This window comes from Labrus mixtus, chromosome 1 (genome assembly GCF_963584025.1).
Source record: "Labrus mixtus chromosome 1, fLabMix1.1, whole genome shotgun sequence".
NCBI classification, from domain to species: domain Eukaryota; kingdom Metazoa; phylum Chordata; class Actinopteri; order Labriformes; family Labridae; genus Labrus; species Labrus mixtus.
Genome location: NC_083612.1, coordinates 11,023,492 through 11,046,191, shown reverse-complemented (window position 1 = coordinate 11,046,191; position 22,700 = coordinate 11,023,492). Strand labels below are relative to the sequence as shown.

General features: G+C 38.7%; 2 protein-coding genes across 2 annotated transcripts in view; both read right to left on the bottom strand.

The window, feature by feature from the left end:
- traf6 (TNF receptor-associated factor 6) overlaps nucleotides 1–22,700 on the bottom strand; it is a 400,050-nt gene that overhangs the window by 272,142 nt on the left and 105,208 nt on the right. The gene's annotated exons all lie outside the window — the stretch shown is intronic.
- LOC132992983 (excitatory amino acid transporter 2-like) lies at nucleotides 716–22,204 on the bottom strand. The gene is made up of 11 exons (XM_061062643.1): nucleotides 22,017–22,204; nucleotides 9,626–9,765; nucleotides 8,665–8,817; nucleotides 7,080–7,330; nucleotides 6,872–6,980; nucleotides 6,287–6,413; nucleotides 5,933–6,166; nucleotides 5,039–5,233; nucleotides 4,724–4,858; nucleotides 3,086–3,296; nucleotides 716–2,060 (listed from the first exon to the last, which is right to left on the bottom strand). Exons 2-11 carry the CDS (start codon nucleotides 9,753–9,755, stop codon nucleotides 1,989–1,991), a joined length of 1,617 nt encoding a protein of 538 aa, XP_060918626.1. The 5' UTR covers nucleotides 9,756–9,765; nucleotides 22,017–22,204; the 3' UTR covers nucleotides 716–1,988.

Sequence of the window (22,700 nt, the reverse complement as noted above, 5' to 3'; positions counted from 1 at the left end):
ATATGAAATTAATCATTTCTAATATTTATTTGTTAAACAAGTGAAGAAGGTTGGGTTTATTCATTTTACAACCATTTGGAGCTCATTCCATTCTCGTAAAAAAGGAAATTAGATTAATTGAATGCATTGTTTGCTTTAAATACATAACCCTAATTTCACAAACTAAAGAAACTAGTGGCCCATGAAGGGAAATTAACATTGTGCTATCATTATTACTTTAGATTAATAGTTATAGTCTTTATAGAAACCTTAAGCATAGCAAAAAATCCGTCTGATACATATACATATACACATACAGTTTTGATCTAAAGAGAGTATATATACACAAAGTGCAAGGAGGCACTTTAAAATTGAAAAGTATAAACTGATGCTTATTTGAAAAAGAGAAAAGAAAGAATCCCTTTTTTGTTTTGCCTATAGGATCAAATAGAGTCGATACACAGAGTAAAACCCGAACACAACATCCAATGACCTTGTTGTTACGGCTTTAGATTAATGCGAGTGCTGGAGGCAGAATTTAGCGTGCACTCGCTAAACAGACGTGACCAAAGCTAATTAACTCTACATGTTAATTACAGGCTTATGAATTTAAATCTGCTGCGTAGAACTTTGCAAACTCTAGGTAATTCCTTGCGAGGAAGGCCCAGCCATCCTCGCTCTGAGGAGGTAAAAGATGGAGTGGGGGGGTTGAGCTTTATATCTTTACAAAAAAATGTGAGAGCCAATAACCAATTGGCAACTTTGATCCGGAAATGTTTGTCATCCTATTGACTGCACTCTGCAGTTGACATTGTCAAGGCAAGGTTGTCATATAGCAAAGAAATAAAACAGTTTGAAATAAAACACAGAGCAATGCCAGGCCTGCTGAGAATATCAGAGACATCCCCCCTGTTTTTCTCCTCTTTCTTTTCTTATATATATATATCTCCCTCTCTTGCTCTCAGAAACACACAAAAACACATAAATAGCAGTACACATGCAAACCTTTTCGACTACAAACAGAAAACTCAGTGCTTTGCTTGTTAAGATCATACATACAAAAAGTGATAAATAAATATATGAATAACAGGAAGGGCACCAATCACGTGCTCTGTTCCTCGGCAACACATCCTGTACTGTTTGTTGCCACATTTAGAGGCCACGCCCCCTCCTCTTACCTAAGTCTTAAGCTTATTTTAGGCTTGACTGTGTGTGCGCCATCAAGGTGTAATCCCATAAGTCAAAAAGTCAAAGGTATCTCCGTGTTTATCCCTCCTGCACTGACATCAGGAGTCCACATGGAGCGCTGTTGCATTCAGTCAATGTTTGCATTATTTATGAACATTTGGTCCAGTGTTTGTGGACATTACATAAGAAGACAGAGTTGTCAGAAATCACAAATACACAAAAACCATTAATACAGACAAACATTCATCCAGAAACTCTGTCAAATACTGACGTGCTAATCTGTAAAATTTGATTTGAGTCCATTACCTCCAACTTTTACATCATTTCTCACTTGCTTCAATTAAACTAACAAAGTGATTACCTGGCAAGGCCATCGTCCACAGATCATCTCTGCCCTTGATGCTACAAAAAAATAGCTTTGATACAAAAGAAGAAAAAAAAAACTGAAATGTTGTCGAAGAATTCTTTGGTTGACAATTCAGGAAGCTTGCAGCAGCACCGAGTAAGGAGTCATGTCAACCGAATAAATGATTCTTCTGCACAAAGGGCTAGAAATGCATTGGTAAGTTAGAGTCTGTGTTAGTGCAAATACCAGATCCAACACAAGTTGTTGAGTGATTTGTTGAATGGTCCAGTAGCTGCCCGGATAGGTAGCTAAAAGAAAAAGATGACTGTCTTTTGTGTATCGTTGATATTGCTAACTCACTTTTTTTCCCTTCCTTTCGTCTCTACGTGATTTGTGTTGTTGTTTGTCTTGTCGGCAGAAAGTTAAAGAACTGTTGGAACTCAGTTGGTAAGGCGCAGCAGCATCTGGATCTGCTTTACTCGCATTTCCACGGTCCCTCTTCAACAAGAGAGAAATCTGAAGTCTTGCCATTTTTGCCCATGGTGACCTGTAAGCAGTTATCAAGAACATCTAACTGATTGGGCCAAGGCACGGTCATTTCAAAAAACAAAAACGGTTGGGAAGAGAAGCCATTGCTTCACTACAGTCAGTCTTTGAGGTCGGGCTGGTGAGGTGAATTCCACTCAACATAGAAAATATGTATACAATGAAACAGGGATGCTGTTTACATGTCGACAGTGGTCTTTTACAGTATTATAAAAACTTGGCCATGTATTTTATGGCTTCTCTGCCCAACCGAATTATAATAGTCAAACAATCATAATGCAACTTTTGCATCAGACAAAAAGTTGCATCATACAAACAAATACATATCAACAATATTCTCTAAAGAAATGACTAGATTCTGCTCAGTATTACAGGGGAAGGATTGTTCGATATGCATGTCATAAATGTATGCATAACTTTGGATAACACGTGGTGAAACAGCAGTCTTTATGTGTACCACTGGTGGGAAAAAAATCCACAAAATATGGCCAATGAATAAAAACTGTAATTTGGTCTGGGCTGCCACAAATACATGTCCAATTAAGTAGACAAAAAATAACGATTTCCTTATTAGAACAAAACATAACACAACAACAGGTCAAATAGAATTGTGTACAAGACAACACATTGGGTTGATGCCTAAAACTAAACCCTTTCTTTTGGACTTCATTAAAGTAAAACAGAGCTCTTTTGGATTTAAAAAAATAAACCAAAATCTAAAAAAAAAAAGAAAAAAAAAGCTTTTGATGAAGCTGGTATCACAAAAAACTGCTTTTTCATACGATAAACTGGTGAATAAATAAATATAGCTATATCTTTTGATTTTTCAACTTTTTTAAAAATAAAATATATTCTCTGTAGTTAAAATATAACATTTGCTATTGAAACATACACAAATACGTTATCATAGGAGGTCACATAGAAAAGAAACACAGACACAGAGAGGAAAAGAAGGACGAACACAACCACAGAGCAGGGGAGGTTTCTCTACATACACGTCTCTATGTCCGTTAACGTGAAATGTACCTTGCAGTCGTCTATTAAGATTGAGTTGTGGTGAGTGTAAACATTCTGGTTGGTGTTATTTTCATAAAAAGATTGTGTCTTTGACATCTCAAAGTCCTCCATCCTGGTCTGCTGGGAGTCGAAGGAGTCCAGCTCATGTTTGGAGAGGTGGTACACGATGCCCGCTCCATACGAGTCCCCGACCACGTTAACCGAGGTACGGAAACGATCCCTGCAAGACGGACACATACGAATGATCAATGACAGATAAAGATTAAAGCATTGTATCCAGACAGGAAGTGAAGTACCCTTAGTTTAAAGCAATACCACATTTTAAAATAAAAACATAACAAAAACAGTTTTTAAATGCAAAACAACAGAATTTCAGACTGCAAATTGTGATTATTCCAGTGTGAGGCATCTAAAAGTCTTATATTGTTATAGTTTGTGGTTTTTCTTTTAAATAATTTGATCAATTTGATTTTAAAGCTCCTGGGAAGTACTTTTTGTTTGTGTTGATTTTGGCGCCCCCTGTGGCTGATCTTTTCTGTGCATGTTGAAGAAGTTTTTTTTCTGGCCAAAAGTCACACCTTGCTGTTTTTAAACAGTCAAACATCCCTCACTTTGAATCTTTGCTGTGGAACATGTAAACAAAAGCTGTTTCAGCCTGTTTGACACCTGCCCCCTCCTGCAGTGTTTAGAAGCTTATAAACTACAATATAGAAAAAAAAATCTATCTCGTTGCTGATGGTTTGCTTTTGAAGGTCATATAGAGGCATCAGTATTAATTTCAGTCTGTTTCATGACATGATAAAAACTGCTCACAGAAGCTTTAAGTTTGTCACATAAACGCCAAAACATTGGTTTGTATGACGTTATAATAGATTATTTTTGTATCTTCAGCAGCAGTAGAATAAGAGTTTATCTCTGTTAATTAGTTTGTTAAAAGAGGTTACACCCTTTATATGAATCATTTAGCCCGAGGTTCAACAAAATCCCTGTGATCAGTTGACGTGTAGGTGAGGCAGCTCGTTCCCATATGAGTAATATCCATTTGTTGCCAACCGAGAGAGAAACCGCCAGACCTTTTGTCTTTTTTTGCTAATGGATTATGTGCAGTAGATCCTAAATCAACACAGAGGTGTGAGTGAGTGGGCATATTGAGAATATTTTTTTTTGAGAAAAGTAATCAGAGCAGGACAGCCGGATTTGTTATCACCCCCTGAAAGTATGTAGGCTACAGGAACATGGTCATTATCAAGCTGCGATGAGACGCTCGAGCCAAATCCTGGACGTTCAAACTGAAGTCAAACGTAATACTGCAATTAAGCTCCAAATTGTACAAATGCTCCGTGTCTTTTAAAATGGTAAAGCTGTGGACAAATGTTCAAAAGCAGAAGAAATGTAAAATTAAAAAGTGAAACAGGTCCTTTGGGTTGAATGGTGATGTCCCTTTTTTGGTTCTGTTTTTAATGATCTAACATGAGCTCCCATTCGTTTTCATTTCAAAGTTAAAAACTATTTTTCGGCTCCTGCATTTGATGTTTAACATATCCAGAAATTATCTTCCATTGGTAAATCTAACCACCATGGATCATTGAGTTGATTTTTTAAAAATCTGCCTTTCAATAACAGCATTTGTGTTGATGTTGGACTTACAGCAGCCAGTCGACAGCCACCAGCAGACTGATGTCCTGAGTCGGCAGACCCACTGCTGTGAGGATCAGAAGCATGGTCACCAGTCCTGCACTGGGAATACTGGCTGCTCCAACACTGGCCAGAGTGGCTGTCATACTGCAGAGGAGACAAGTACAATACTCAGTAGGACGGAAGAAAACACACAGAATGAAAGACTGCACTCACACCGAACACTTTGAACATCAAACATTGAATTTCTGATAAAATAAAAATAGTGTGATTACAAGAAGACAATCAAATTATGGGAAAGTTTGAAACAACAAAATTAATCCACACCTGACGGTAATAATCTGGCCCCAGTCGAGCGCGATCCCGTTCATCTGAGCAATAAAAATGGCAGCCACGGCCTCATAAAGCGCCGTGCCGTCCATGTTGATGGTGGCACCCACTGGGAGGACGAAGCGTGTCACCCTCTTGTCGATGCCCAGGTTCTCCTCTAAGCACCGGAATGTGACGGGCAGAGTACCGGCACTGCAGCAAAAGAAACAGGAACAAATGTTTTAGAACGATATCGTTGACGTGAGCAGCATGCGAGGAGATTTAATTTTAATATCTCTGCATCCAAATTTACACAAAAAAAGAAATTATGAAAATTAATTTTCCCTGGGTTACAATGATTTGGAAGTCTTTCTTAAAACTTAATTACCCAATTTTATTTATTCACACTGGAAAAAATCCACTTGAAATGTGATTAATTAGCGCCTAATTTGTTACATGAAATAAAGTAAGTTGGGTTAGAACTTTTGGAGTTTTTACTTCACCAAAGATCCAAAAAGTTTCACTAGTTTGAATTCACTTTCAGGGTGAATCTCACAGAGGGAACAGCAGTAATGACTCAGCAGTTGTTTTTTGTATGTCTGATAATTAAGAAGTGTTTCGGGTTGGTGGAGGAGCGATGAACTTGAGAGAAGTGAGCTCACCTCAGGAGAGGAGAGATTTCTACCATGTCATTAATAAAACATGGAGTAAAAATAAAAGAAGTCCTCCCAGTTGGAGGCAAAGTAAGAAGCCATGGCTGGCGAGACTACTTCATGGTTAACATTTGAAAATCAAGGTTATACTCTTGGATGGAAATGTGAATCACATTATTCACAGAAACACTGAAGAGGATCAGTCTACTGCTCATGGTCAGTAACAAAGAAATAATAGTAGATTATAAAAAACTCAAACCTGGATGCTGTCCCGAGTGCTGTGACCCAAGCTTGAAATATTCCCATGAAGAACGTGAAGGGGTTATCCCTCACTATCACAAAATATATCAGCGGAAGGAAGATGCCTCCATGGATGATGAGACCCACTATCACAGTGACCATGTACATCCCCAGCTGTCTGGCAACCACCTCCAGGTCAGCGATGGAGATGATCTTTCCACAGATGAGGCACGCAATACCAACAGGAGAGTACCTGGAAATAGACACAGAGTATGTTTTTTTTCTCTCTCTCTCTGCATTGATAACATCACTGTGGCTTTCTGCATGGTTTGGCAATGTCACTGGCTGGAGCGATCTAGTGGATGGTACTTACCACATGATTGCTCCAACGAGCCTCATAACGATCTCATTCAGGACGTTGAAAAACTCCAACATCATCTTGGCCTTTTCTCCCATTTTTCCCATGATAACCCCGAAAGCAACAAAGAATCCAATCAAACCTGGAAGGCACAGAGTGCAGCGTTAGAATTAGAAATTTAATTAGTCTGGGACAAACCAGCATTTGCTTTTTGAAAACAGCGAATATTTTACTTTGTCTATGAGGAGAATTTAAAGAAGGAGACAGCTTTGCAGCCTTGAATCAAGAAGTATGTGGAAAGTGTTTTGGGCTAGATAACAATGACTGTTACATGCTACAGTGTTTGAAAAGTATTTCTTCTGAAACGTACTTGACTTGCATGCCACAAATGTCTAAATTACCTTTCCAAGACCATTTAAGTTGACAATGATCAATGATTAAATTGCATTTTTCTGTTTATTGTGCAGCATTGGTGATAGTTTCTTTGTCTGTATGTTATCTGTTATGTAATTGAAATGGAAAAAAAATAACTTTCCTTTTTCTTCAACAACTATTTCTCTTCCCTTGTGCAGTGGGAGTGTTTTCTAACTTTTCACCTACCGAGGACATTCATCCCTCCCTTGAACTGAAGCGACCTCTTCACTGTGAACTGTGGAGGTGCTTTGGTTCTGTTTGTGGGCACAGGTACTTTGGTGGTTACTGTCTGGATCTGGACAAGAATCAAAGGAGAAGAACAATCAGTTGGAGTGCCTCACATATGAATCAGGCAGTATATGGAGGGGGTGAAAAGATTCGGTGAGACTCCTACCTGCTGGAAGCACGCCTGCACCAAGTTCTCCGGGAAAAGATTTCGGATGAGATCGAAGAAAGCGTCCACGCTGGACACCTCGTCGTTCTTCCTCCCCTGTCCCAAGTTCGCCTTCAGCTTGGGGTTTCCGGGATGGATGAGCAGCACCAGGATCACGCCGAGGACGGCTGCGATCACAGTCGTTGACATGTAGTACACCATGGCTCTGGTGCCGAGGCGGCCGCTGGATTTGGCATCCAAACCGGCAAGTCCTTTGGGCAGATTGAACAGGAACATAGGGTAAGTGATCTAATCTATTTCGGAAAACTGGATCAAATAAACCCTAGAATTTACCCTAGACCTTACACGTTTTCTGTCTTTCAATTCTGGTTGTTTTTTCATGAGATCTGACCTTTTCTCCAAATTTTCAAATAGAATAACTCTGATGAAAACATAATTAAGTTGATCAGCTCCCCTCCAAATTAGTTTCTGCTGATGTCTTTACAATTCTTCAGCCAAACTTTTCACATGATTTGCTTCCAAATGGAGACGACTCGGTCCAAGACTCAACTCAAATGTACACTTGGCAGGATGATTAAACCTCCCCTTTTAATTCAGTTATAATTATCCGCCGTGACAGAAAGCGATTGTAGCAGTATTTATCAGATGACTGGTGGAGGGACCAGACGTCTGGACTTTCAGGAGGCACATAATGAATCATAGCGCTCTTCAACACATGAATTGTTTACTGAGGGTAATTGTGTTCCTTGTGCATCAAGGGAGACTCGATAGAAGTCGTGATAACTCTCGAGGTTATGGAGAGGCAATATTTTAAACATGTCTGCGTACTCTGCTGTAGACGATAAAGGATTATGATTTAGTTCTGTCTCAGGTTATAACGGTGCTGTTTGTCTTTCTAAAGTTTAGTTATGGAAGCTAAAAATCTGGCCATGGCCTGTACTTTTAAACCAATCATGTTTGTTTTATATGTCTGATTTAAAGTTTAAAATGATTATTAGGGACTGTGTCCAAAGCTTTTTTAATCTTTTTCAACAACCTTTGTTCAACAGTTATGTAAAGTATCTTGAGAATTAAAATTATGATCATCGGTTTGCCAGAAATCGATTATCTAACAACATGGCTCTCTCGTATTCCAACAAAGGACAAACACAGCTCTTTAAAATGTTGCCAACATAACTCACTGTAACTGTTTCTTTCTGCCGTCTGCGGATTTTGTAGTCCTAGTTTTCATTTATTTTTTAACTAGTATGAAGTTTTTGTTTTTGTTCACCAAAATAGTTTAAAGCGTGGAAAAACAAGAACATCTATGAAACTGTGCTAGATACACTCAACACAAAACTGTGTGCGCCTCCCATCCTCCACACAGATCTCATCTATGCACAAAATAAAATACTTTATGAAGCTTTTTTTTTTTTTAAGTGCGCCTGGCAGCATTAAAAAAAAAAACCCCGCCCACTCTCCTGTCTCTCCTGTTGCAACGTAACTCCCCTTTAGCAACAAGTTGCACCACTCGTCCTCATTTCAGGACATCCGTCTGCAAAATTTAAGCAGAACATTTGCAGCAGCCACCGTATATCCCACCCACCTGTGACCAGACTGGAAACAACGAGAGGCAGAATAAGCATCTTCAGCATCCTCATTAGGATCTCCCCAGGGAAGGCGATGATCATAACAACATCAGGAGGGAGAGGCGATATGTGCCGCAGCAGCATTCCAGCAATGGAGCCCAAAAACACACCTGAGCGGGTGAGAGGAAAAAAAAACAACACAAAATCAAACACAGAACCACCGTGAAGCAAGAATCTTAGCCGTGAGAATGTAAAGTGTGAACACTAGCAAGTGTCTGAATGAGAGTAAGTCAACATCTGTTAATATAAACTGTCATATTTTGCTTGTTAGAATCTAAACACTGCAAGCTGTCATTTGTGACTGACAAAAAAAAAAAAACATGTGTGACAATTAAACCTTACTCAAAGCTGACTTCTTAAAGGTCACTTATGTTTCAACTTACTAAGCAAGAAAATATAACTTTTATCTAAATGTCAGTGTACAAAAAAAGTTAGAAAATAAATAGAAAGGAGAGAAAAAGCTCTGAATATACTGTAACCCTTTTTTGGCATTGACAAATGAGATGTAAAAGCAGCTCCTTGCTTCAGTCTATTAAATTAGATTTTTCAATGCAATATGATTGCAGAGATAGGATATTCTGAAACTTAATTTTTTTTCTAATGCTTGCTATTTTAACATCCAGAAAAAAGACCGCAAAGCTGATGATATATGTCAATTATATGTATGTTTGTATATGTAGAAAAGAGGAGCAACAGTGGCATCAGATGCTCCAGGATTGTTACACGGTCCAAATAAATCTCAGTCGGGTTCATTTCTTATATGTGTGGATGTATTTTGCTGCCTGAGTGATTGACTCACATCGAACATATCCCCCGAGCATTTGTTTCCAATGCTCACTGAGAGAACTGCCTAACCCCCAGTAAAAGCTGGAGTAGAAAATGGTTGGATTGAAGAGGAACATAGGACTAAAAACTTACCAAGGATTGTGAGAGTGAGCACCATGTTCTTCATGATTTTATCACAAAAAGAGCTACATGCACTCTCAGTGTTCTCCACTCTGGGCTCCAGGTGGTTCTCGTCCATCCTGACTTCCACTTGCTTCTGCATTTTGTTGGCACTGAAAGAATAAACAAGCTGATTTCTGAAACTGACAGATTTTAAAGTTGCAAAATTAACATTTGCTTTAATGTAAACCAGCAAACAGTATATGCTTTGTGTACATGAGAATACGTTTTAGCTAAGAGAAGACATAAACAATGTTGACACAGGCACCTGTCGCTGAGACAGCATGTGCAAGTCAACAGTTATGAGTTAGAAAAGTTTAGTATTTAGATGAATGTTTATCACAGGGAAAACATTGTAGCCCACCACTGTAATGTCCTGGGGTTTGATTCCCAGAAGCAGTACTTCAAGTTTAGTTCTGCATTCCCACCAATGAACATTTGGTGAGTCCAGTTAGGACTCTTACTGTTGTCAACTATTTCAACCCCAACAAGTTTTTTTTTAACTGTTTAAACCCCAACAAGTTGTTGAGGAAGTCTGCCTAGGTAGGCGTTGGATCGTGGGCATTCACTGTATAAAAGAATTGGTCATAGTCCGCACAACATCGACCATTGTTTTGTGAACCCAACTTCTGAAGCCTCTGCTTTACGACCGTAGCATTCTTGTTTTTGATCAACAGTAGTGGACATACTTGATTGACAGGGTGTAAAAGCAATTTTTCCCTCTCCATCTTGGTTGATTGGCTGTAGTGGTTGCAAAGTGTCAATCCCAAGCATTCTTTGCGTTATTGTCTCATGTCTCTATAGCGACCCAAATGGGACCATCATTTACAAGTCCAACACTGTGCTGGATTGAAGCATGGGGATTGAGTACTTAAACTAATTAGGTTTTTTTTTTACTGCAGAGATTCAGATCAGGGGTCATTTCCAATCTCTTTTTAAACATTCAGACTTCTTTTTTTGTATCTTGTGGCGTCATCCTTTTTGGGCCATTATTAGAATGCAGGTGTAGGGCACTTTAGTGTGGCTTAACTGGTGAACACAGAGGCTATGTGGACATGCTATTAAAATTAAGCTCTTCTACCGAGTAGGTCTTCAGTGGCAGGTTCAAAAGAAATGGTTGGTCAGTTGGGGAGAGTCAACAGCGGACTTAATGGGGAAAAAAATGGCCTGCAACACCAAAAAATAATTTGTCACGATGGTATGATATTAAATATTTGACAAACAACAAAATCTGCAAATATGATTGAATTAGCCGACATTACATGCAAGATTAGTATTTGAAAAAAATGTGAATTCATGGTGTCATTAAGTAATTAATGGGGGCAAATGCACACATGGTTAAACTTAATTAACTTTGCATACTTTTGCATCCTGAATGCCTGCAAATTTTGTCAAAAATTTTACAGATGGCCTTTTTTATCATTAGTGACTGACACTCGCAGGGACTGACAATTAGCACAGAATCAATAAAGAGCCTGTGTATAATCTGCATTTTAAACAAATTATTCCAGTTTTACTCGCTAAGTTTGGGGTAAACAGAACAGCAGCTGTTACTCATATCCTCCCCTCTGCTACTGCTTCTGTTAGAAGTCCATGCATAGTCATTTATGATAATCTGAGATATTCTATTTTGGTGTTTGAATGTAATATCAGATAAATAAAATCTGCTTGTAAAGTTTTCTAAGGGCATGCATAATGTGCATGTTTGAGTAAATACTTGGTATGCACGCTAATGTGTTTGTTTTACGTGGTCACTGGTTTTGACCTTGTGTTTCCTTGAGTCTCCAGGGTTTGTAAGGATAGCTTTAATAATTGAATACCATCCATCCACCATTCCATCCATCCATTCCTTCCTCCTGCTGCTTCATAATATGCGTAGCTGAAGCAACAAGTGTCTGAGGTTTGTTGTGGTTTGGTGTAAAGCCTCTTTGACTTAGAGATCAGCTCTCCCCTGTGCAGCCTTTAAATCCTCTGTCGAGCACAGACTTTCACTCTTACATAAGAGTGAATGCCCGAGTCAATTAGACACTTGACCTTCATGTCTTGAACACCTGGAGGACTGGTGAATATATGCTGGTGACAAATGCAGAAGAAAAAATACTGTTTTCTATCAGACAAGGTTTTAGATTCAGTTTAAAACGTTTCCTGCAAAAATGGCCTTCCATTTAAAAAAAAAAAAAAAGTACATTTAGGAGAGGAGAAATAGCTTGAGAGAGCGGCTGCATAGAGACTTATTCTGCATTCTTCTTCCAGCATTCAGCAACATGTTTGATAATTGAATATGTGGTTGACTTTCTATATAAGACCTGAAAGGTAAGAGGGAACACACAAGGTGAGGACAGAACACCTGCCAAGTCAATCACGACTGTCTGATACACTCTGCTCCAGCATTAATGAGCCTTAAGCCCTTTAAAGAGGATAAAATTAGCACCTGCAGCGCACAAGTGATTGAGTTATGCAACAGAAAAGGGGCTTCCCAGGAAAAGTCAAGGTGTCACCACCACCCGACTTGACCACTGTTATGCAGGAGATTACTCATTCGAATGAAAAACTTGAGTGTTTTTTCCACAGCAAGCTAGTCCTAATGCAACGTGCAAATCATGATAGACCAAAAAAAACCTCTCTGTAAGGCGGTTTGAAACCCAATTAGGGACACTTTGAGGTGGACAAAGAAATTTTTCCCAATACAAGCTGATCATTTAATGCTTTTACTGTAGAACGTTTCATAAATTACACTTCAACTGTAGATCTGTGGTTGTTAGGTTGAGGCAAAAATGTCTAGGGGGGAAAACAGAAAAAGAATGCATTCATTTATCATTTGAGGAGTAAAGACAAAAAACTCAAAAGAAACATCGCACTATCTCTACCAATGCTTTGCCAACAGGATTTATACTGATAGTTTTGTTTGCCTTTGCAGCAGTTATCTCTGGACACAACACACAACAACTATTCCATCATCATCATGCATCATTGATGCATCTTTCGGCTTTCAAGGGAAATCTGCGCCTCTCCAATGCCAATGTTTGGATGACTCATCTGAAAAACTACCACCACATCACAACCTGCTACTATTAATGCTTACCAGTTTTTTTTTTTTTTTTAAATGTTGCTTTGGATTGCACGTGTACTTTTTTAAGCGTTACCACACAGCCATCAGCTTCAGAAAACCAAATAACAGACTCATGGCTCATGCATTAGTAAATCCAGTCAGAACCTCCAAAAAAAAGTCACTCTGTAAAAGGATCCTCAGTCTAACAAAAATGATGAAAAAGCGTATTCCTCAGCATTCAGTGTAAATCCACAACCACAGGTGCCTGTTCATTCAGCTGCAGGGAGGTGCGTAAAGGTGAACTGACTACACTGGAGGACTGACATGAGTCTCTCAGACAGGAAGGGTGGAGTCAGTCGCTAAGATTAGCGAGGGAGTGAAAATCCTTGTTCCTTTTTTTTTTCTCCTCGCCTTGTTGTATTTGTCTACCTCTCCCCCTGAAAGACTGTGATTTATATCGCTTTGGACATCCAACTAGATTAAGTCTCAGAAGGTCCAGATAGAGTGAAAAATGGTGTTTGGATTTCATAAAAAAGGATGTACTTTGCCTGGGTTCTACTCGACTAAAAACACAAACCGTGTTGGGATACTTCAAACAACTTATTCTAAAATTCAAAATCTCATGAATTAGACAGAAGAAAGATAAAATTATACTCGTTATCACAATACTTCAGCTCCAACATGCTGAACTCGCAAAAACTTGAGCGCAGATGCTTGGAAAGTGCACGGTTTGCTGAGCATTGAATTTGTACAGTTCTCAGATGTTTGGGCTTAAAACAATCCCTGAGGAAGTTGTCAGGAGCCTCAGCCCATTATTAATTTCTAAAGCACAGTTCTGTCATGACAGGATGATCTAATGCTATCAGGGATGTTGTGCTTCTCATTGCACCAAGCGACATCTCAGGTATAGTCTTTTATTTGTCTCTCTTGGTTTTAATCCGAGTCAGAACTCACACTTTGTGACAGCTCATTGAGTGCGGTCTCTTAAATGAAGTTTTACTAGGACTCCATCGCTCTCCACATTTACAAGTATTCAAAACAAGCTAGCAAAGCAGCTTGCAAAGTTCGTGATTTATTAGATTCTTCTAATTGCTTGCACTACGGTTGATTTCTACACCGCATTTAAAATATGAACCAGAGAAAAAGATCTCAATTAATGTCAAGTGTGGTGTTCACAGCAAACAAAAACTTTCACATTAAGTTGCACAAAGCTTCATATTCATCCCAATAAAAGTTGATTATAAGACAAAACAGAAAAAACTGACTGCAGCTGTTTGCTTGACATATTTCGGAGTATTAATTAGTCATTAACTATGCCTCTTTTTTGTTACTATTTCTTTTTTTTTTTTCTCTTCGTATTGATTTGAAAGAAAATCTAGGCACGAGAATGATTCTGTCACTTCTGCTCCTCAGATAAACCAATATTGGATTGCCGGAGATGACAGACGATCATTTGGATGACAGCAAGTCAAAAGCAAAACTAGGGGAGTATGAACTCTTTTTATGATTGTATTGATTTTATGTTTGTTTGATCCAATAATGTGGCCCTGGATGTTTTTTTTTTAAGCTGCTCGTTTGGCGGGTGCCAAATCATTCTACAGAAATGCTGCATTGCAACAACAACACTGTTTATTAAGGCCCTAAGCTGAGGTTTTTTCTTTATATGCATGTGTTTAGCAGTTGCTTAGTCACTGAATGGCCTTAATGTAATCGTCCTTAAAGATAGACCGTGGCTTCTCGCTGAGTGGAGTTGTAGTTCCACTCAACGACAGAGCCATTATCATTATGTTCCTTTTGCAGAGGTTGCATTTATTCTTTATTGCAATGATGGAGTGATTATTTCTCATGTGAAAAAAAGATGATAACCAGGTGTTTGTGATGTCTTAAAAGACATTTTGACAGTCGTCATTTTGGTCCTATTTCATGTCTTATTATATGAAAGCCATTATGCGGTCCTTTATGATAGCTTCAAGCCTTGTTAACTCTCATCCACAGCGTCGTCTAGTTTTGAAAATGGGGCTGTGAAAGCTTGATTTCACCACTTTCTCCCATTTCTTTTTGGTAATACAATAATTTCTTGTATCAGAATCAGAAGAAGAATCTGTTGCCGGGCGAGTGATTGCAGATTGATTGTTTGTAAGAAGCCCCTACAGCTGCTGTAGGAGTATAATCCCTTCAGTTTGCAGGGTTATCAGGTGTGAACGTGTCGAGCAGGTGCAAAGTTTGTTTGCGTGGAGAGTGTGTGTGTGTGTGTGTGTGTGTGTGTGTGTGTGTGTGTGTGTGTGTGTGTGTGTGTGTGTGTGTGAACATTCTGCTACTGAGCTGCTCTCTGAGCTTGTAAAGCGAAGAAGACACAATCTAAGAGCACATGGCAGAGCATTTGCCCATGCAATTCCTCACCTCCCCCCCCCCCCCCCCCCCCCCCCCCCCCCCCCCCTTCCCCCGCCTTTCCCTCCCGCAGCATCAAGCTGACCTCATGCTGCAACACCTGACAACACACGCCACGCTTAGACAGCAGGTGTCTATAATTAACTAAGCTGTTCTGAGCCATCCTAATCCAGCACACATACACACTGAGATGGATCAGACGCACTCTGAGAACAAGTCTACAGCTGGGTCTACAGCTGGCAAGGAAAGTGTAAAAAACAAATAAACAAACAACATATACCTGTATGAAATACAAATCCTGCTTGATGTGGCATTTAAAGAGGGAAACGTGAAGCGATGCAAACTATCACTAAGCATACCTGTTACTTAGAAATAAAAGATTCAAACACAATGAAAACAAACCCTGATATTCCAGGGGCCTTATCAATACCATTTACATTTTAAATCAATTGAGAAAATCAATCTCTGTTGATCTCATCTTCTTTGAGAACTCAGCGCTCATCTGCAGGTCGGCCGTCTGTTTTTCAAAACCATTACAGCTACAGTAACAACAATGGTGATTATAATCATTTGAAATGCTCATACATTATTTGCTTTTCATTTAGATTATCTATATACAATCTACAAATCTATGGATCTGTAATAAAGGGTGTTTTTTATCAGGACAAACATGAATATTTTTATGAATTTGAAAATATATTAGTTGATCAAAGACCACTGCACCTGCAGATATCAGATATGTTAAGATCTTATCTATGATTTTCTTTTGTGATATAAAAACGACTTCATTCTTCTGTAGATCTTACAGTACAACAACTAATTAAAACATCAGATAAGAGATTATTTCTTGTCCCTGAGAGAAAGTTTGCCTTGGGCTGAAACAAACACAAAAATCATGAAGAGCTTAAAAATAGTTTGAAATGCAAATAAATGAGATTCTTAAATACGCACAATCAAAGCAAGAATAAATAGAGTGTAAGACAAAAACAAATCACCAATATGTAATTTTAGTAAGAAGCCCAAACGTTTATCTACGTCCAATAAATGGACATGTCGGCCTCAACAGAAATTGTATAACGATAACAAATCCGAAAAAAACATCCGACTTAGAAAGTGATTTTTTTTTTTAAAGCAAGAGCATGATCTACAATAATAATGAAAATAGCACACTGTGGTTGTTTATGTAGTTATTGGGTCTACTGTGGCGTCAGCTGTCTGTTTGTATTTCTGTATGTGTGTGTGTGTGTGTGTGTGTGTGTGTGTGCGTGCGTATATGTACAGTATGTGTGTGCAGCACTTGGAGTTCAAGACGGATTTCCCCAAAGGTATAGTAAAGTATACCATATTATATATTATGGTGTGGCATCGCATCAAATTGCATCATATCTTATTGTATACTAAAATGTAATTTTTGTTCTCAGAGGGCTCTTTTTTTTTCAATATTGGAAAAGAGAAGCAAGTGCCAAAACAATAAGTCATGACTGTGATGGCCATTAAAGGCAGACATTCTCAGAATTTTTGATTTAGTTTTGTAATTTTAATAAAATATAAGTATCAGGATAAAATATGAACACTTCGAGTAGAAGTAGCATAGAGTATGCTATTGTTACGTTTTATTTTCCAAAACTGTAAAATCAAAAATTAGTGAAAACAACCGCCAATCCAAATGTATACAGATAGAGATAACAGGGCATGTTTTCTGTTGAGCATCACTTTGTAAGGCTGCTTAAAGTTTTAACATTATTTATCTAAGTATGTTATATTTTCACAGAGGAATCCTCCCATCCAAGAACCTGTCGTCCATGATACATCAATCTAAGGTTTTTACACCTTCTAAACACTGTAAACACAACTTAAAAGTCCCAGCATGCTTTAACCCCTCTTACATCACACACACACACACACACACACACACACACACACACACACACACACACACACACACACACACACACGTGGATGCTGTGGACATGGAAGTCCATTAACTGCTCAGAGACTTAGTGTAAGGACACCACGAGCTGGGGTCAGTCAGTCAGTCAGTAAAATGGAGATGCTTCATGGGGCCTGGAACAATGTGGATTAATGGGCTTCTCTCTGATGGTTCATTGTGCCAAAGTGTCACGCTGTCAGTGCTCTCAAGGATTTCATGCTTTCAGATCAGATAAATATTCTATGCTCCATGACAGCTTTATAAATCTCCATCTGCTTTAAGAAAGAAGATGAATGTCATCTCAGGAGACTGGATATGTAACCCGACTTCACTCAGAGTTTTTTGTTTTCTTTTCAGATATATATATATATTAAATACTATTTTCAGCTAAAGTAGGGAACATGATGTATTGCAGATTTTAGGTTCAACACATTCAGTGTTGCAAGCAGCCAGTGCAGCCCACACAGAGAGATAGTTCAGTTCAGAAGGTCAGAACATTATGGACATAATTACAAAAAGATGAAGTGTTCCTTCACGGTTCAACAATATTAAAACACCGGACTTATTCTTCATTCAAGCAATTATAAGTAGTACTGAACCCTCATCCTGCAAACATATTTTACAAAAGCGACAAACAAGAATAAATAACTGTGAAAATGTTCATGTTATTGCTGATATGTATTTTTCTTATATGGTAAATACATTTTCTAATTACAGTAACACCATCAGGAGAAGAAGAAGAAACAGATTATAAATATTTGAATATGTTTCTTGTAATATTCGTTTTGTCTAAAATGTTAACATTTGGTGGGACTACGCGTCTGCATCATCTGTTTCCGTCCAAAGTTTCCTCCTTCACTCTGATATTGTGCAACACTTTAGGACTACCGAAAATAGTTCCATCTAACTATAGCGGTATGATACATAAGGTAAAAAAGTCCCGGTGCTGATCCACTCTGTGTCAGAGGTCAAGGCATTACTTTTTCTAATCAAACTGCTCAGTCAGAACTACTGTAACTGTTGTTTGACAGTAAAACTGCAACAACAAACATTTTTCATATAGGCAGAATTTGGTGCCCTTGAATGTCCCCCGAAGACACCAATGTGTTTTTTAATTTAAAGATACAATATGTAGATTCCACCACCAGGGGGCTCTCAGTCAATACTACAATAACAAAAGATGATGCTGAGGCTGGAGGGGAATCATGGGAGTTCTCTCCGCTACTCTCCTTCCGTATACCCCGTGAAACCGAACTCCGTGTTGACCGTAGTCAAGACGAACGAATGAGACCGACCAGAGAAAGAGAATATGTTTACCGACGATGTATCCAAGTATAATTTAAATGATGTTTTTATCACAGCAACACATACAGCAACACTACAGCAGCTTTCAGCAGCAATTCCAGCTTCCTTATGTAGCGGTCTTTGACGTGACATCCGGTGTTTCTACGGCAGCAATAAACTTTACAACTATAAAATTACGTATTTCTTCTTTTGATAACTGTTTGAGTTAATGTAAGTACTCAACAAAAAAAAAAACATAGGTTTAGTCCGTTTTTAATTAATTAAGATATTTCAATGTAAACATTGTGATAAAATTCTACATATTGTACGTTTAAAAAAACACTGATTTCAAAAGAGAGAAGCAATAATATCAACTTATGAGGTGCAAACCAAATGATCATTCTGGGGTTTGTGGAGACAGGATTAGGGTTTAAATGACCTTTGTGGGGGTGAAAAAGCCAAAGATAAAGTCTTTGTGTGTATCTCATTCCATTTTTCCACCTTTTTGGCTCCATACTTACCACTAAAGAAGGTTTCTGCTGCACATTTCTATACAGAATCATATTTCTGTTTTCAGGTCCAAGCTGAAGCTCTAATCGACTGTTGTTTTGATGTTTGTACATTTGAATTTGATATTGGGTTTTCCATCTAATTAGTAGATGAAAAGGTCAATTATGAAGTCAACATGGCTATTGTTTCACACACTAGATCTCAAAACCATAACCATGATTTAGATTGAAATACACAAACATACAATCTTCATGTATGTGAAAACTGAGTCCCAGGAAAAACAACTATATAACACCAAATCCTAACAGAGGTTGTCTCAAGTAATTTTCCAAAGAGAGCGGGTCTGGACTGTACTCTTTGTTATATTATTTAGTGAGCCTCAACATAAATCCACCATGAGCAAACACTCTGCAACAAAGACACGTCAGCCAAAGTTGAAACTTTCTTTGAGATGGATTGTGTGACCAGGGGACCACATGACAAGCAGCACTGCAGGAGACGATGTGATGGTGTTTTGCATGCCCCCAAATTTAGATCGACTGCAGATCTCTTATTCGAACGCCTTATGTTACCAATGACAACAATCCTGAATAATAAGACAATGCATCCAGCCTACCTCAGGTCAAAGAGCAAGGACCCACTGCCAGGCAAAAAACAAGTCAGCGATGACGCAAACAAAATAAGAAATTGCAAGTTTGCAGCTTCGATTAGAGAGAATCTTGTTTAAAGATTGAGGGATTGTTTTTGGACAAGTTTAGGAGATTCAGACTTTTAGATCAGCTCATAAAAATGACACATCAGTACCAATCCCATCATCACATCTTTTGATGAAAACTTTAAGTGTATATTGATTAATGCAACTCAGTGGTTGCATGTCTCACGGTAGTCTGTGATCGTCGTCACTAATGGCAACCCTGTTTTGCACCACTGAAGCATGATGCACGGCTGATGATCCCGTTTCATTGACAATTTTAATTACATCTTCTTGTCTTGTCGGAGCTGCGTTTGAGTTGGATCAGAGCCAGAGCTCCTGATTAAGCTCTCACTCACTGCTCTTACTTATGCAGGAGACGTACAATTAAAACAAAACTCAGATTGGATAAGCACCTCTTGACTCGCTCCGCCATCATGCCCTCCACTTGAGAACGTAGTTGAGAAGGAAATGTCGTTTCTACTCAGACTCATTTCACTTCACATGTCCTTCCTCACAGAGAGAGAGAGAGAGGGGAGCAGATCACAGCTAAAATATGCAGTAGGGTTAATACGCTCGTCTTACTAGGAGTACTAGGAGAAAATTGATATCAGGTTCAATCTATGTGCATGAAAAATCCTGCCACAGCGTGTTTTTGCATACAGCCTAAAAGCCTTACAAACAAAAAGAATATAAAAGCATCTGTAAAAGGCCACAAAATCTTGTCAGTGTGCATTGTTTCTCGTAGATCAGACATCCAGCTTTTACCCATTTAGAGTTTGGAAAGTTTTGGAACTTGGCAGCTTCACAATGAGGACAGGACCTCAGAGATACTATGTGCTTTCACTCTTAATGTGCATTCTTCAGTTATAGCCTACAAGTGAATATTGCATTGTTATGGTGACGGAAATATTAACTTCTTCGCCCAATAGAGGTATTAGTCCAATAGATAATACTAACAATGAAATCTTTAATGATGTGCATATTGTAATCATCATGAAATATGTCTAAATATCTGATGTAGGTGCAACTAAAGATATTTTTCATGTAAAGTAAAAAGACTTTCTGATCCTATATGCACATACTTTAAGGAAGGGAGAAAGACTTCAGGACGTTCCTGTATTTAAAATGGTAAAATCTGTTGGATTATTTGTGGATTTCTTGCCTACCAGGGACAACGTGTCATTTTAGAGATGGATGGTGGATACTTCTCCTGAGGGCCTCCAGTCAGCCCTCAGGGCCTCTCATTGATGTGATGCTTTAAAGTTTCTCTGATGCACAAGCAAGAGAGGCACTTTCCCTCAAATTTTTTTTTACAGGACTGACATCAGATGTATTTTTGAAAGTATATTATATATTTGAGTTATAGTTGAAAATAACAGTCGTTAACTGTTAAGCTATATATTTTTGCATGTCGATGTCTCGGCCTACGCGTCCTTTAAATTTAACTTTAAACTATGTGCACGTTCATTCAGGACAGATTTAGAATGACGTCAATTTATATCTAATGTATTTGTGCACAAACGGAATAAATTAGTTTCTGTTTTGACAGACTGGCTTCTCTTTTTTGTGGAGCGGTGTGTTGGCACAAAAAAAAAAAAGAGTGATGACAGACAAAAACACGTTTCTGCAGCTGGAGTGATCTACAGTGTTCTCCAGAGACATTCACTCTCTAGGTACTGTTTAACCCCTCTTTAAGAGTGCCTGAAAGTATCCAAATGTGCAAAAAATACATTGTTTGATTCATGTCAAAGGATGATGTGATTATGTCTGAAGTCACGTCGCCTAACAAGAAGCATGAAAAAAGCGTAAGCTGTCTGATGTGCAACCCATCCAGTCATTTTACTGAGAATTGAGAGCGTAACCCTCCGGGCTATCCTTTTGAACTTCATCCTCTCGCAGCCTTGTCTCGACTCGGGGAGGGGTGGTGGGAGTCAATCTCGCAGAACGCCGTATCTCTAATGATGCACGCGTGGCCCAAGGCCAGCAGTTTTGCATTGCTTTCAGAAACTGTCACTTCCATAATTTGCATGAGTTGACTTGTTCCTTTTCCCTGAGATGCAAAGTCATTAATCCATTAATTCACTAACAGTTCATGTGTCAGAATCCAACTCATTTAATGCCAAGACTTTGTTTACTGATGGTTTTTCGCTGGTAGGCATTTTGCCAGTAACCTGAGCTGACCTACAACACGTCACTCACTCAGTGAGTCATTCAGCTGGGATAGTCACAAGATTACATGAAGATAGATGCACATGTAATCTATCTATGTAAAAAAAAAAAAAAATCAAATTCCTTCTGAAGAAACAATCATTCTCAGTACAAGGACTTTCTCTTAGTATCAACATGAAGAGAGACGATGATGCTTCGGTCACCCTGAGGAGAATTATCCCCCTCACATTTCAAATAACTCATAATTACATGTATGTCAGATCATTACACGCAACAGCATCCTCATTAGGAGAAAAGTGTCATTTTCCACCTCTAGCACCCTAAAATTAAAGGTACTCACCTGTGGAAGTTCTTTCAACCTGTGGAATTTCCTGATTGAAGTTAATTTTCCTCAAGTGTGTGAACAATTAGAGCCCAATATGCAGAGTTGGTGGAGAGAAAGTGTGCAGGTGTAGCTTCAGGTTCCTCCTCCTCTCCTACTGTAAGGTAAAGAAATCCTTGCACCTGCTTCTTGCAACCCAAACAAACACCCGGCTCATGCACAGTGTGTGTACTGAAGGACGGGGAGGGGGGGAAAGGTCAGTATCTGTTCTCAGGCGTGGGATGGGTGTTCTCTCAGTTAAAGAGTATAGATTAGCAGACTTTTATTCTTTTTTTAGCATCATGACATCATACAAAATAAGATGGAGACCTCGGCATGTGCAAAGCCTATAATGCCAACATCAAGAAAACAATTACGAAAGGTTGTGAATGCAATGCATTAAAAACAGTTGCACGTCCTATCTTGTGTGTTTTGGATTTGCAATATAATAAATAACGTTTACAGTTGCAGTGTTTACCGTGCAATGCGTTTTCTAATCTTTGCTCTTTTATTTGCGAGAAGTAGAATCACTAACATTAGCTGCATTTTCACAGCAATTAAGTTTGCACCTTGCAAGATGCGAGACTACCAAGCTCCTCATTGTTTAATTGGTCGGGCTTAAAAGTTGTCCTGCACAAAGCCGCGGAGAGCACAGCGGGTGTC

Coding starts and splice junctions, on each gene's coding strand:
- LOC132992983 (XM_061062643.1), bottom strand. CDS start 9,755: ATGCAGAAGCAAGTGGAAGTCAGGATGGACGAGAACCACCTGGAGCCC. Junction 6,981..7,079: donor TGCAGGCGTGCTTCCAGCAG/GTAGGAGTCTCA, acceptor ATTCTTGTCCAG/ATCCAGACAGTAACCACCAA. Junction 6,414..6,871: donor GGGAGGGATGAATGTCCTCG/GTAGGTGAAAAG, acceptor TGTGCCTTCCAG/GTTTGATTGGATTCTTTGTT.